The following is a 14,299-nucleotide window of genomic DNA, read 5'->3' on the forward strand; positions in this document are numbered from 1 at the left end:
TATGTTCACAATGCTTTTTTTCAATACAATATAAGTGAATGGTGACCAGGGTCTCACAAGTTCCAAAAAATAGAAAAAGCACCATTAAAGTATCATACAATTCCTCCAAATGACTGTAATAATCTTCTCATCAAAGAGTCCTGAAAAAGCAGCATATTATGCCGCATTTCCACCGAAATTACCCGGAACATTTGTACCAGGAACTTTTTTCCCCCCAGACCTGTTGCTTTCTGCGTTTCCACCACAGTGTTAACTTTGTATATTTACAATAAAACGAAATAGGATATCAAATACCACTGCCTCCTTTCGTTTTCATTTAAATATAATGACAGCTGTAGAAATTTACTTAGTTCAGGGATATGTGTATATATACAGCCATTACAATTAATCAAAATATTATATAAATTTGCCTTTTATTGTCATTTTAGTTAAGTTGAATATAGACCAAAGATAACATGTTAGATTTACCCAAAACAAATGATATTTTATGGTTAACCACTAAAGAGACATCAGAGCCAGGGGCACATATCAGAAGGTGATCGCGTGGAGTTCACCGTCTCCGGGATCGGCGAAACACATTTTTAAATAGCCGTTGTCTTTATAAATAAACCACATATTTGAGTTTTAAACAACAACATTCTCACCTGAAATAATTTTAAAATACATATCGTGACACAATAATAATCACTCAAAGCGCTTACATAGTCAGCGGGTATCTCCTCATCCACCACCAGTGTGCAGCATCCACCTGGATGACAATAACAGTAATATTTTGAAAATGATCCGTATACATGGTGGCTGAACTCAACCAATGATGCGTGAACTCAACCAAACAGGGACTTTCTGGGGGGCATTTTTTTACCCGGAACTTTTAGTTCCTGCGGTGGAAACACCAAGTACCAGGCCAAAGTCCCTAGTTCCTGGGTAAAGTTCCTGCGGTGGAAACGCGTCATGTGACACTCAATACTGGAGTAATGATGCTGAAACATTTTAAAATATATTACAACAGAAAACTTTTTTTATACATATAATTTATATATTTAATATTATTGTTTAAAAAAAAGATCAATCTCACCGTCTCAAACTTTGGAACAGCATAGATTGCAAATTGGTATTAAATAACAGAATAACAGCTGCTGTCTGATATGATCACATTTTTCAGGTTTCTAGAAGACTATGACAGAGTTGTGTGCCAGAGTAGTCAAATTAATAAGATATATTAAGTGATGGACTCCATCTCCATGGCATTTGGTTTAGAGACACATCATTCTCTCTTCTCCTTTACATCTGTGATCTTTTCCCTGGTTCCACTCTTAAGCCCAGTAACTCACATCTTTCAGTTCTTCAAATTGTTAAATCTAGTCCTTTTGCACTGATCTGTTTTTTTTTGTGTGTTTTTTTTTTTTTTATTGGTACAGTCTCAAACTTATCTTGTGTGATCAGTTGTTTCTGCTCTGAGATACTGGGGGTTGATCAAGGTGGGAAACAGAGTGTCTGATTTACGAGCCGTTCTGGCTGAAGTCATGGGAACTGTTGAAGTCTCTCTCTCTCGCTCTCTCTCTCTCTTTTGCCTCCAGCACAAACACCTTTCCTCTCTCATTCCCTCCTGGTTGTCTGCCGAGTAATAATGTGTTAAGCCAAGGTTATGGCTTCGCATGACAAGATAGTGGGGCTTCTCTAGTATGTTTAGATGTTTTGAAAACCTTGGCAGTTAGTATATGTTTCATAAAGCAGGGCTTAACTGTTTTTATGTGGCTGTGGCTTTTAGCGACTGGGCAGGTCATTTTAAAAAAACATTTCCGTTATCTTAAAACAAAATAAAAAATGTAATGAATACTATTTTTTTAGATAATTTTATTTAGGTTATTTGTACTTGAGCTGTTTGTTTATTGTTTTTTTTTTATGTATCATCCCTAAAATATCAAAATGTTATGTTTTTTACAGTAATTTATTTATTTAAATACATTGAATTAAAAATTATATTATACATTTTCTGCATGTTTGCTTGCTAATTGTTTTGTAACGGAAGAATAGTATTATATCATTAAAAACGCACAACGGTAGAATTTTTAGTTATGGTCTGACTTTTGGACCCCACTATGTATCTGAAAAAGTGAGCCAAATCTGGTTTCTTTATTCTCCAAGACTGATCTTGGAACAAACTCTTTGCAGTGATTCAGTGTATGAGGCAGTAGAAAAGACTGATGGGGTCAGTTCACTGCCAGATTGAAGAGAGATCGCTCTCCCTCTGGTCATTTCAAGCACTGAGAGGCCCCACAGAAAACAACAGCCATCGATCAACCTAAATTAAAATCCGCTAGGAACCAGAGTTAAGCACACACAAAGTGGGGAATATATGATTAATGGTAGCAATAGCATGCATTTACCTTTTAGTCACACATTTACCTTGTAATGATTATCATATGGCCCGTCATCACCCTTTTAATATGTTACCATTTCCTTTAGGACAACTTGGGAAGCAATTTTTTTTATTATTATCACTGCATCTCATTACATGTACTAAAAGACTGTTTTGTTTCTTGTTTTTGAATGATGATTTAATTTCATGTAATAGTTTAATTGTATTAATATTTATACATTTATACATTTAAATTATTAATATATTTCAATTGTTTATTTTAATCATGTGTTTTACTTAATAGGGTCTAATGTTAAACTCTGTTTTAAATGATCACATGGATGAGTCGTTTACCGTTCCCTTGTCTTTTTGTCTTTCAGATCTGGTTTGCCTTTGTGAATGGCTTCTCCGGTCAGATTCTGTTCGAGCGCTGGTGCATCGGCCTGTACAACGTGGTAAGAGTGTTTGCGTTCACACATCTGTCTGGGTGTGATTTACTCTCCTCTCTTCATTACTTTGAGAGGGAATGTGTTAGAATGCCTCCCCTGTTGAGCTCAGGCTAGAAACTCATTAGCCGCGGCACCCCAGACGGCTCCTTTACTGCAGCCCGTGTCAGCGCCATCCTGAAAAATCTCCTTCTTATTTATGACCGCTTGTCAGTCCCTATTCCCTCCGTGTCCAGAACTATGTCCTGAATGTGCTGCAACAACAGACGCTCATGCCCCAAAGAGCTGTGTTAAACAGGTCAGCCGTGGATGAGAAAGGGACAGGTTGAATCCAGACACATTTAAACACACACACACAGCCGTTTGGGTGGAGTCCTGTGAACTGGGCTGCCTTAGGGCTTGTTGATAGGAATTGATGTTGTTAATTAACATGTTTTCAACAGGAAGGAAAGTTATTCGGGAAAAAAATGCTCCGGGTGGAGTACGTGTTTCCATTTTGCATAAACAACTGAAGAGACGCAGTAGGAAAAATGACTGAGCCACTCGACTCACTGATTATCCCCAGAAATGATTTCTTCACACCTGAACAAAGAATAAAAAATTGAACACGGCTTCCCATCAGCCCTGTATAATGGATAATTGGCATTGTGAGGCCAGTAATAACTCTGGCCTGGCACATTCTCTCTTTATCTGAGAGAGGAGGAATTCCACCGTGCCAGAGGCCGAAACAACCCCTGAATGGAAAAGCCCAGTAGACAGTTTCTGCCACAGACAGGCTTCTTCAGCTGGGCCAGTGAGAGACACTTACGGCTGACCCCACTACCCTCTCTGGACCATAATACCACCCCTCTTGCTTTCAACAGCTGCTACACGAAGAAACGTTAGAGCACCGCAGAAAAACGAAAGCATCCAGCCGATCTGCTAACAAGCTGCAGGCACAGTGACAGATGTTCTTTTGGAATGATTTCTGCAAACAGAGGGAGACTGCAAATATGATAAATGCTAGAAAGTTTCATGCTCACTGAGCTTCACCAAGCAAGCAAATGAAAACAGCAGACAAGGGGAACACGTCTGCTGCTCAGGAAATAGTTTTATTCACACTGGCATGTATTTTTAGGTATTGATTTATTTAAAGGCATCTGTTTTATTTATTTTTCTTTTCTTTTCTTTAGTTGACTTAACAGTTTGTCATCTCGGTTAATCACGGAGTCATTTCTATAATGAGGACTAGGATAATATCTTGAAATAATATCTTTGGGAAAGACATTGCAGTGGGGCCCAAAAATTTATAAGTGAAGTACTAGTACTAGTGCTTCTGTGTTGCATTTTTATAATTGAGAAATTTTTCAGTACACATTATATTATCTGCATAACAGTTTGACTTTTCTTTCATCTGTTTGTTTATTCAGCTCTTCACTGCTTTGCCTCCTCTGACTCTGGGCATCTTCGAACGCTCCTGCAGGAAAGAGAACATGCTTAAATACCCTGAACTCTACAAAACCTCCCAGAATGCAATGGGCTTCAACACCAAGGTAAAAGCAAACATGCAGTTTAAATCTAAGTTTAGCTCAAACTCCCATCAGTGTTTGCACTGATGAGATGAACAGCCCACTGATTAAGGAATGATTTAAACAGCAGATGGAACATATTTATAATCTTAAAAATATGCTAAATTCTTAAAACTTATGCCATAAAGTAATGAAACTCTCGTAGATAAATGTATAAATGATAAACTAGTGATTTAGTGAATTTCCGTTGATGATGATGATGATGATGATGACCCTGTAGACAGGTCATGCAGTGTACACTTTTCTGACCTGTGTTTGGTGAAAAGTTTGGCACTCAGGCTGAAACCCCACTGAACAAACGGATCCTGTTCCAACTCTCTACATTGTAAAGATGCAGGTCAACAGCAGGACCTTGTTGATTCAGCCATCCATTAAACTGTCCCTCTCTGTCAGCCTTTCTGCTTATCTGAGATGTCTTTGAGTGTTCATCTCCTTTTTTAGAAGGTCATAAACTATTCCAGGTCAGTATGAATGTGAAGCTTGGTCCACAATGTCTGAGAGAGAGAGAGAGAGAGAGAGAGAGAGAGCGAGAGATATATATATACATACATACACACACACATGCATACATACACACACACACACACACGCACACACACACACACACACTCCTAAATTTAGTCTTTCAAAATTGAGCACCCAGAGTTTATAATGTATGGCTGTCTATGAAGAATAAATAAGGCAAGGTTTTTGACTTTCCTACTTTTTGTATGTACATTTACTTGGTCTTTAAAGCATAATTTTAACAGGCGGGGAGACCCATTTACCACCACACTGAGGGAGAGAGAGGGAAAGACCGATTTACTGGCCATTTGTAACACAAAAACCTTCGTTTTTACGTGTAAAAAAACAAAAACAGGATTAATCAACAACAGAACAGTTTCTGGTTTGAAAAGGGTGAATTCTATATATTATCAGAATCAGAATCAGAAATGATATGAAATGATATGATTGATGATATGATATGATGTGATTATGAAATGATAATTGATAGATTTGCATGAAAACAAGGAAGCAAAGACAGACTTAGTGGATGTGTAGAGAGGGAAGTCTGTGGAATGGAGTTTCCAATTTGTGAATCAAAGATTCTTTTGAGTCCATATTTTATTTTATTTTTCTCCATTATCTCTGGAATAGCAGTGTCTGATATATAAACTTATTGTACAACACGTTTTTTATTGAATCAGTTTAAACCAGTTCAAAACTATTTGTTTACAAATCAGTCTGAAATGGGCAGAGAAGTTCATTTTAGTATTGTTTAATGTAAATTAAAATTGTTGGTTGCCAGGGCATTGCTGGATGCTATCAAGGTGTTTTAAGTGTTATTCAGCACAGTGCTGTGTGGTTGCTAACTTGTATATATCATATTAGACTGTATTTTGTATTAGACCGTTATTTTCTCTATAATTGAGCAGCGAGGACAAAAAAAGGTTTGCTTGAAAAAAAAAAGAGGCAATGACAGAGCTTTAGATGTTTACAGACCTGTACACATTTTGCGTAGCGGCTACGCATTTTCACCTCAAAGTACGCTGGTACGATTTGTCACTCTAAACTACACAAAAATTTAGTGACACCCCTGTCCACACACAGTATTCAAAACAAGCAACGGATAAATATATATATATATATATATATATATATATATATATATATATATATATATATATATATATATATATATATATATATATATATATATATATATATATATATATATATATATATATTACATGTACGCTGTATCATAACTATAACAAAAAACTCTCTTCCCTCCATCCTGTTTATGTATTTTATTGATTATTGTACCAAAGTAAAAATCTGACACAAAAATTGATGTTCATATAGATGTCATTGGAGACATTACTGACTTTATTTGCTGAATGGACCAGCTGTACATGTGCTGCATCCCTGTTTCAGATTTATACACGTCATCTGTGTACAGAACAGACACTTTATTTGTGGAAGCAGAGAGTGAAAGATCATGTATTAGATGGGGGAGAACCAAAGAGTGTGAAATATTTAGGTCTTTACCCACCATGTCCCCCTTTCACATTTAATTACATAGCTTTGACACTAAAGTCTCCCTAATAACTAGAAAGTCCAGAGTAGACACCAGGATAGTGGTTATTACACTCATTTAACACACTGAAGCCTGTATCCCTCCCTTTTTCTGCCTCTTTCTCTCTTCTATTCTGTCCCTTTCTGGCTCTATTTGTAGCCCAACATAGTTTGAAAAGGCTTATTACAGCGTCTGGCAATAGTTGGCACAAAATAAAGTTGATTCTTTCAAGCTGTTTAAGCAATTAAGCTGTGACACAGAATGTGGAGCTTTTCTTCAGGCAGGACAGACAGCCATTCACACCTACATTCTTAGCAACCTGCTTCGAAATGAAGGAGTTCAAAAGGCTACGTCAAAAAATCCTACCACTTTATGTCTTATCTATAGATATGAAAGTCCTTAAGTCTGTGATTTTTTTTTTTTTTTTTTTTTTTTTTTTTTTTTTTGCGCCTGCTATATGAAAATCTCAAGTGCAATTACTGTAGATGGATCAATGTCCATAGCTTAGTAGGGGATGGGTTATACAAATTAAAATTGTAAGTATAAACTTAGCAAACAACACTTATTTCATATGAGGGCTGTGTCATAGTGCCCTTCTGCGGTGTGTTTCGTTGGTTTAGTATGAGCCGACTGTCTGTAGGCCGGAGCCCTGAGCTTTGTTTGGCTTTGCCGATAGCGGAGGTGAGGGGGTCAGGGCAGAGAGGCCGAGAGGTCATACAGGGCCTCTGTGAAACAACACAGAACAAGACAATCTCAGGATATTCCTCTTTTCTCTCACCTTCTCATTCTCCTCCATTTCTCTGCATCCCATCCACTCCAAGAGGTTTCATGACCACCACACAGTTGGATTTGTAAAGTTAGATTCATTATTGGGGTCAGTAAGATTTTTTTCTTTTTTTAACTTATTTAATAAATGTATGCAGGTAGGATGCATTAAATTCATTAAAAGGGACACTGAAGACTGGAGTGATGGCTACTAAAAAATACAGCTCTGCCATCATAGAAATAAATGACTTTTGAAAATATATCAAACCGTTAAAACCGTTTTAAATATAATAATATTGCACTGTATTTTTTATCAAATCCAGCCTTGGTAGCATAAGAGACGTACTGACCCTAAATTGTGAAGGGAGGTGTGTGTGTGAGAGCGAGAGATTTGATTCATTTTTGCATGACTGTGTGTAATCATTCCCATAAGTCCACACCATGGCTCATTTAACACTTGTTGTAAAATACATATTTTATTACATTTAATGAGAATCTTTAAAGAAAATTCAATTTGTGTTGATAATTTAATAAACAAATTTATATTTTCTCCTCACTTAAAACTATATTATGAAGTTATTGCCATAAAGTCCTTATTGATAGAAATAATAATAAATTAGCATAGAAGCTTAATTTTTGGGTGATCTATTCCTGAACCAGTTTCATTCACAAAATGGATCTCTCTAGCAGACTCTAAATCTGATTCATTCCTATAACATTTGTTCATATTGAGAAATTTGTATTTAATTTAGTGAATAAAAAAAAAGACATTTTAATACTGTTGACTGTCTCTCAGCACAAGTATTTTGCTGTTTTCCTTATAAATATTGGGATAATCTGTTGTGTCTGTGGGCAGTGAACAGTCTCAGACTTTGCAGAGGTGAAAAGATCAACACCAAGGGAAAAAAAGGGGGGTTTGGAAACTGGACCCGTGACGGACCTGATTTCATTTCACGGCTGTTTCATGCTACATCGCTTATTAGTGTTTTGATTGGCCATGTCCATGCATAATGTAAATTCAAAACAAAGCCGTTTTGGAGGAGGATATTTGTTTAAATGGCACATCCAAAGTCCACATGCCCTTGTATACAGTCACAGACAATCATAGACTTTATACTGTACCTTTGTAAGCGATAGTTTTTCCGTGCTCCCAAATAACCATGCACTGTTGCGACAGACTCATATATCTTAATTTCTTAAACTTGTCTGTATTTGTACTAAAAGTATCCATTAAAGATTTGGGTTTTTTTCACAACTCACAAAGAAATGATTGGGGAAATTCGATGAGGCAACTAACTCCAGGGAAAAGAGAAGCGATGGCAGAAAAACACCGCTCACTGACATCTCTCATATAGTTGGCGCACCTCCCCTCTCCCTCTTTCTTGCTCTCTCCTCACTCACAGGATATACAAAGAGTCTGTCAGCGGGGTGGACATTGAGCATGGAGGCCTGACAAACCTTCCACTTAGCCTAGCACTGAGAACACATAAAGGCCTGGGGGTCAAGGGTCACCAGCAGGGTTAGGGTGGCTATGGTCTTTCTCATGCCTCTCTTCTCCTTTTTTTCCCCTCCTCCACTCTGCTGCAGGTCTTCTGGGCTCATTGTCTGAATGGTCTGTTTCACTCAGTCATCCTCTTCTGGTTTCCTCTCAAGGCCTTCCAGCACGGTAAGCACACATACACACACTCTCTCACACTACTTTTAGTTTTGGGGGGGGGTTAGGTCCGTGGGCGTCATATTGAAAGACGGGTCTACTCTGGCTTCTCATTGGCCACCATGAACATCTCAAGATTACTCATATACACACAAGCCCACACTCTCTTTTTCTCAATTTCCACATACTCATTTAAAGCGCAAAAATGAAAACTGTCATAATTAATCATGCCTTTCCAATCCTGTATGACTTTCTTCAATTAAACACAAAATAGATGTTTAAAAATATATTTTTTTATATACTCTAATGAAAGTGAATGAGGACTGTGGCTGTCAAGCTTCAAGAGATGCACTGTAAAATCATCATCTATATTCCAAATCTTCTTAAGCTATATGATTTCTTTGTGTGACAAAATGAGCCTAATTTTACTTAAAAATTGAAAGAAAATGTATGGTTTACAGATAATCTTTCACTGATAATCTTTGTGAACAGATTATTCAGATTTGGTGAGTTAAACTTTGTGAACGAATCAATCATGGGGTTTTGTGAACATGATCCACTGATTTATTTAAAGATTCAGCTCATAATAACGATTTCTCTCATGAACATGTAATGGAGAGCTAAAACAGCCAATTTTAGTCAATAGCTAAAATTTTTACCTTTTCCTCATGTAATGGAGGTCATTTCAGAGCTTTACAGTAAATTACCGTTTTAATTTTGATCTATGGTCTATAAATTGCACTTTACATGTATTTGTAAGCATGTACAAAGGAATGTGCAAAGCATGTGAACAGATTGTGTATGTGTGTGTGTGTGTGTGTCAGCACAATTATCTGGCTGACTTCAGGACCACACAGTCAGAATCAAACCTGCTTTTTAAACAAAGCACCATGGACTGTCTGACTGACAGCCTGTCAGCACCACACACACACACACACACACTGAAACACACATACCTTCCTGATCCACATGTGGTGTCCGTTGTGTTTTGCTGTGCCAGAGTGCTGATGGTTTTGGATCATCCGCTCTCACTTAGAATCGGAGAATGACTAATATTCCTCCGCCATGTGTGCACTTTTGTGTGTGGCATTTCCAGATTTTAAGCAGCCTTTACCATTTCATCAGAGATGTTTGCTGAAGCAATTACCACAAGCCAATAGCTATCATCCTGAAAAGTCAAGAAACCCCAGATTGTCTCTATACTCAGTTAATCCTCAATGATTTAGGGATATCTGTCAACAGCTCCTTTTACACCCACTCTTACCTTTTATTCACATGACCATTGGAGCACAGGTGTGTCATAAGAAGACGATAAGTTTGTTACAAGCTTGTTGGTTCAGATTAAACAGGCGTAAATGCTTTTTTGGCCTTTGACCACTTTCTTGAGGATGGGAAATGTGAAGAAAGGGTAGAAATCCGTAAAGAGGTCAGATGCAAACTTGCATGACCCACATGAGCACCACAGCTCCACTAGGCCATGGTTCTGACCCTAACAGGACGTCCTAGAGAATGTTTAAACATTTTTTACACTTATTCAGTATAGGTTACACTCAAGTCAGTAGCATTTGTGGAATTATATTTGTGACTTAATACCTAATTTTGTTCCTCTAATGTTAGAAATTCTGAGTCTAAATCATATCAAGTCTAAATTGTAATTTGTATTTCACGCAACATGTATGTGAACAGTCCTTTTCTGGTATTCTTGTCCATTTAAATGTGAGCATTAGAGCCCTTTTGAGCTCAGCAACCTAATGGAGTATTAAGTACCGTCTCACTTAGCTGTGTTTGTATGCACACGTGTGTGTTAGCATGTGATCATTCACTCTAAAAGCCTTCTTGTTGATTCTCCTCACAGATACCGTCTTCGGAAATGGAAAGACACCAGACTATCTCCTCTTAGGCAACATGGTTTATACAGTAAGTGCATTTGGTTCCTCAGATCCTCACAAAGTGTCTCTGTGTCCTCCCCATCACCTGACACTTTGTCCCGGTTGTCCTGCTGTGAAATGTTCCTTCTGATCAGAGTCTGGCCTAACTGAGGATTTTCGCTCCCTTTTTTGCCAACATTTTATGTACTGAAATGAAAATGAAGCTGATCTGCTCTATTTCAAACTGTACTTCAAACAGAAACTGTTTAGAAGTTCCTGTCTGATGACTGCCTCTCATTAGATCTTACGTCTTTACAATCTAATCTGTTTATGTGTACATGCAACCTCAGATAAGAACATGTGTGTCTCTCTCTCTCTCTCTCTCTCTCTCTCTCCCAGTTTGTAGTGATCACAGTTTGTCTGAAGGCTGGGCTGGAGACATCTTCCTGGACCATGGTGAGCATTTGGAAGACTTTTTCAATCCCTCGCTCTCTTTTCTCTCCCATTTCACTGTGTCCTCACATTTCCTTTTGAGTTTATTGTTCCTCTATCAGTAGAAACACGCTCCTCTACTCCTCTCACTCATCTCACTCACCCATTTCTTCTGCAGCTGATGTCATGGAAAAGTTCAGAGCATTCAAATATGATGTCATGCTTGCATTGCTAATCGAAGCATTTATTCACAAATGCAATTGTAGTGCAGTGTTGCTTCAATTTTATAATGTAATTAACAGTTATGATGTCATTGTAAATTTGATCAAAATGCAGTAAAAATTGCAATAATTTTTTTTTTTTTATTCATTGTTTATTTAATATTGAATTTAAAATATTTTTTTAACTTTTATCTTTTAGTTAAAATATAGTAATTTAGAAGTCCGGGGTAATGACCGCTAAATATTCAGCTTTGCCATCACAGGAATAAATTACAATTTAAAATCTATTCAAACTGAAACAGTTATTTTAAAATTGTAATAAAAGTTCACACTATTACTGTATTTTTTAATCAAATAAATGCAGAATTAGTGAGCATAAGAAATCTTTCAAAATCATTAAAATCATAATAATTCCAAATTATTGACGATTATATATATATATATATATATATATATATATATATATATATATATATATATATATATATATATATATATATATATATATATATATATATATATATATATATATATATATATAGATGTGTGTGTGTGTGTGTGTGCGTGTGCGTGTGTGTGTGTGTGTGTGCGCACTACTGTATATACGTATGCCATAAATAAAGTTTATTTCGTGCATGTTAAAAATGTAGTCTTTTTCACTGCACTTTTTTGCAAGTTTAATTTTCACAAAATCACATAATGTGCAAATTTCATGCCTCAAATGCTTGTTCATGTGATTAAACAAAAACACATGTGTGTAACATGCTCCCATATGTGCACACTTGTGATTTAGCTTGTGTTCATGTAAAATTCATGTGTGTTAAGGGTTATTGTTATGTATGTCACTATCCTAAAATTATAATACATCTTTCAGACAAGTTTTTGTACTGTTTGAGTGTCAGGCTGCCAGTATTATCAGCAGAATGATGAATCTCCTCAACTCACTGTTTTCTCTCATCTTTTCTGGCTTATAGTTCAGCCACATTGCCATCTGGGGCAGCATTGGATTGTGGGTAGTCTTCTTTGGCATCTACTCCTCACTATGGCCTCTGATTCCTCTGGCCCCGGATATGTCAGGACAGGTAAAACGTACAGTACAAACATGCTTATTTACACTACTGTTTTTTGCAGTTTTTTTAAGAAAGTATTAAATTGATAAGAAGTGAGAGCAGAGATATTTATAATGTAAAAACAAAAAAAGTAATAAATTTCTTTCTATCCTAACTGTCGTTCTATCAAAGAATTCTGAAAAAAATATGAATCTGTTTTTTAGCACTAAATCAGCGTGTTAGTCTATGTTCACACTCGGTGTTTGGGATTGACAGACTCATTTTCTCACAGGGCTCGATATGTCCTATTCTCATAGCAGCTTACAGTAGTGGCTTAAATACTGTCTTTATGAGCATGCAACAGGAGTCAAGCTCGTTCTGTTCATGTTTATCACCTGCAACCGTAGCGACAGGTACTAGAAGTAAAATGGTAAGATGGTGACGTTCTTCAAATTGAAAAGTATTGTCACATTTGACACAGAAGTCCAATCAGTGTGTGAGTTTATCCACCAGATCTTCATTAACCAACAGCTGTTTTTATACCCAAATGAGAGTGGAGAATTTGTTGTGCACACACCACACATGAAAACACACAACATTCCCTTGACATGCCTGTGTGAAGCACAGAGTGTCGCTCTTGTATACTGTGTTCTGCTGCTGAATGATTGTAGCTTTTCTAAGGGTTTCTGATTTCTGAGGAATAATGTGACACTGAAGACTGTGAATTCAGCTTTGCCTTCACAGGAATAAACTCTTGGGTTTTTTTTAAGCAAATTTGTCTTCAAACTATACTAAAAAAAAGCACACACACCTTCTCCTTGGGGCTCTGGATGTGTCAGGTGATACAAAACACACAGAGACCATCTTTTTTCTTGCCTGGGGCTCTACACTGTCTATGCCATAATCTGAGCATTAAGAGTTTGTGTGTGTTCATTAGGGTGAGCATGGGCCTCCGTAAGGCCTCGGGGCACCACAGGTCTCTGCTCTTTTCTCACCTCATAATCTCCTAACGAGGCCTAATAGGCCCTATTTGTGTCACCTGCCAGGAAGAGCAGTTTAAAAACATCTGCAACTGTCTGTACAAACAGAGCAATCCTGGAGTCTAGACAGAATCCTTGTGTATTTATAATAGTTTTGTATAATTTTCAGTTAAAGGTACTAAACTTCATTTATGTTTGCTATTTATTGATATATTGTCTGTACACCAGTATGAGAATGCTCAGTTTTCATGCTTTGTTGGCGTTGTCTAAATATTCTCAAAAGCATCCAAGGTTTTTATCCCAGCATCTGTTATTGTGTAACAGTAGCCTCTTCCTCTCGTGTGTGTCCTGCACACCCGGCCTGAAAGAGTGATGAAAAGAAAAATGATGAAAAGAGTTAAAAGACATGCCCCACCATTAAATCTATTTAGCTGAATTGCTACGACATTTTCATGGTACTCCATGAATGGATTTGTAGCATAATTCCAATTATGATCTTAGATGAATGATTTCCGTTTGGTTTGTATGCATCACATCCACAGAAAGCCATTCATAAATTAAAGTCAGGCAAAGTTTGTAACATTAAAAGATATTTGTGAATATGGATTTTATTTGCAAATCTCTTATTTGAATTTAATTGTTTGTGAAACATGTTTGTGAAGATGTATGTGTGGATTCTATTATTTGTCAGTATGTTTAATTGTTGTTAATCTCTGCATTTACTTGTGGATCATATTTTATTTATCTACTTTATTATGCAACAATTCTATCTAATCATATCCAAGGCACTTCAAAATAATAGCATGATAGGAATTATTTTGATGTTCCCTGGAGTACCATGAAAATACCATGGCATATGAATGTGTTAATCATTGGTAAGATTTTGTAATGTTTTTGA

The 14,299-nt window shown here is 36.8% G+C and overlaps 1 protein-coding gene across 4 annotated transcripts in view; it reads left to right on the top strand.

Moving 5' to 3' along the window:
• Positions 1-14,299, top strand: part of LOC128027507 (phospholipid-transporting ATPase IA) — a 111,613-nt gene that overhangs the window by 84,878 nt on the left and 12,436 nt on the right. For all 4 annotated transcript variants that reach the window (XM_052615189.1, XM_052615186.1, XM_052615188.1 and 1 more), the window contains 6 exons: positions 2,740-2,814; positions 4,215-4,337; positions 8,785-8,863; positions 10,707-10,768; positions 11,119-11,175; positions 12,347-12,454. In XM_052615189.1, coding sequence (XP_052471149.1) covers positions 2,740-2,814; positions 4,215-4,337; positions 8,785-8,863; positions 10,707-10,768; positions 11,119-11,175; positions 12,347-12,454 — 504 coding nt within the window. The remainder of the gene's footprint in view (positions 1-2,739; positions 2,815-4,214; positions 4,338-8,784; positions 8,864-10,706; positions 10,769-11,118; positions 11,176-12,346; positions 12,455-14,299) is intronic.

Source organism: Carassius gibelio, chromosome A14 (assembly GCF_023724105.1).
Source record: "Carassius gibelio isolate Cgi1373 ecotype wild population from Czech Republic chromosome A14, carGib1.2-hapl.c, whole genome shotgun sequence".
Lineage (NCBI taxonomy): Eukaryota > Metazoa > Chordata > Actinopteri > Cypriniformes > Cyprinidae > Carassius > Carassius gibelio.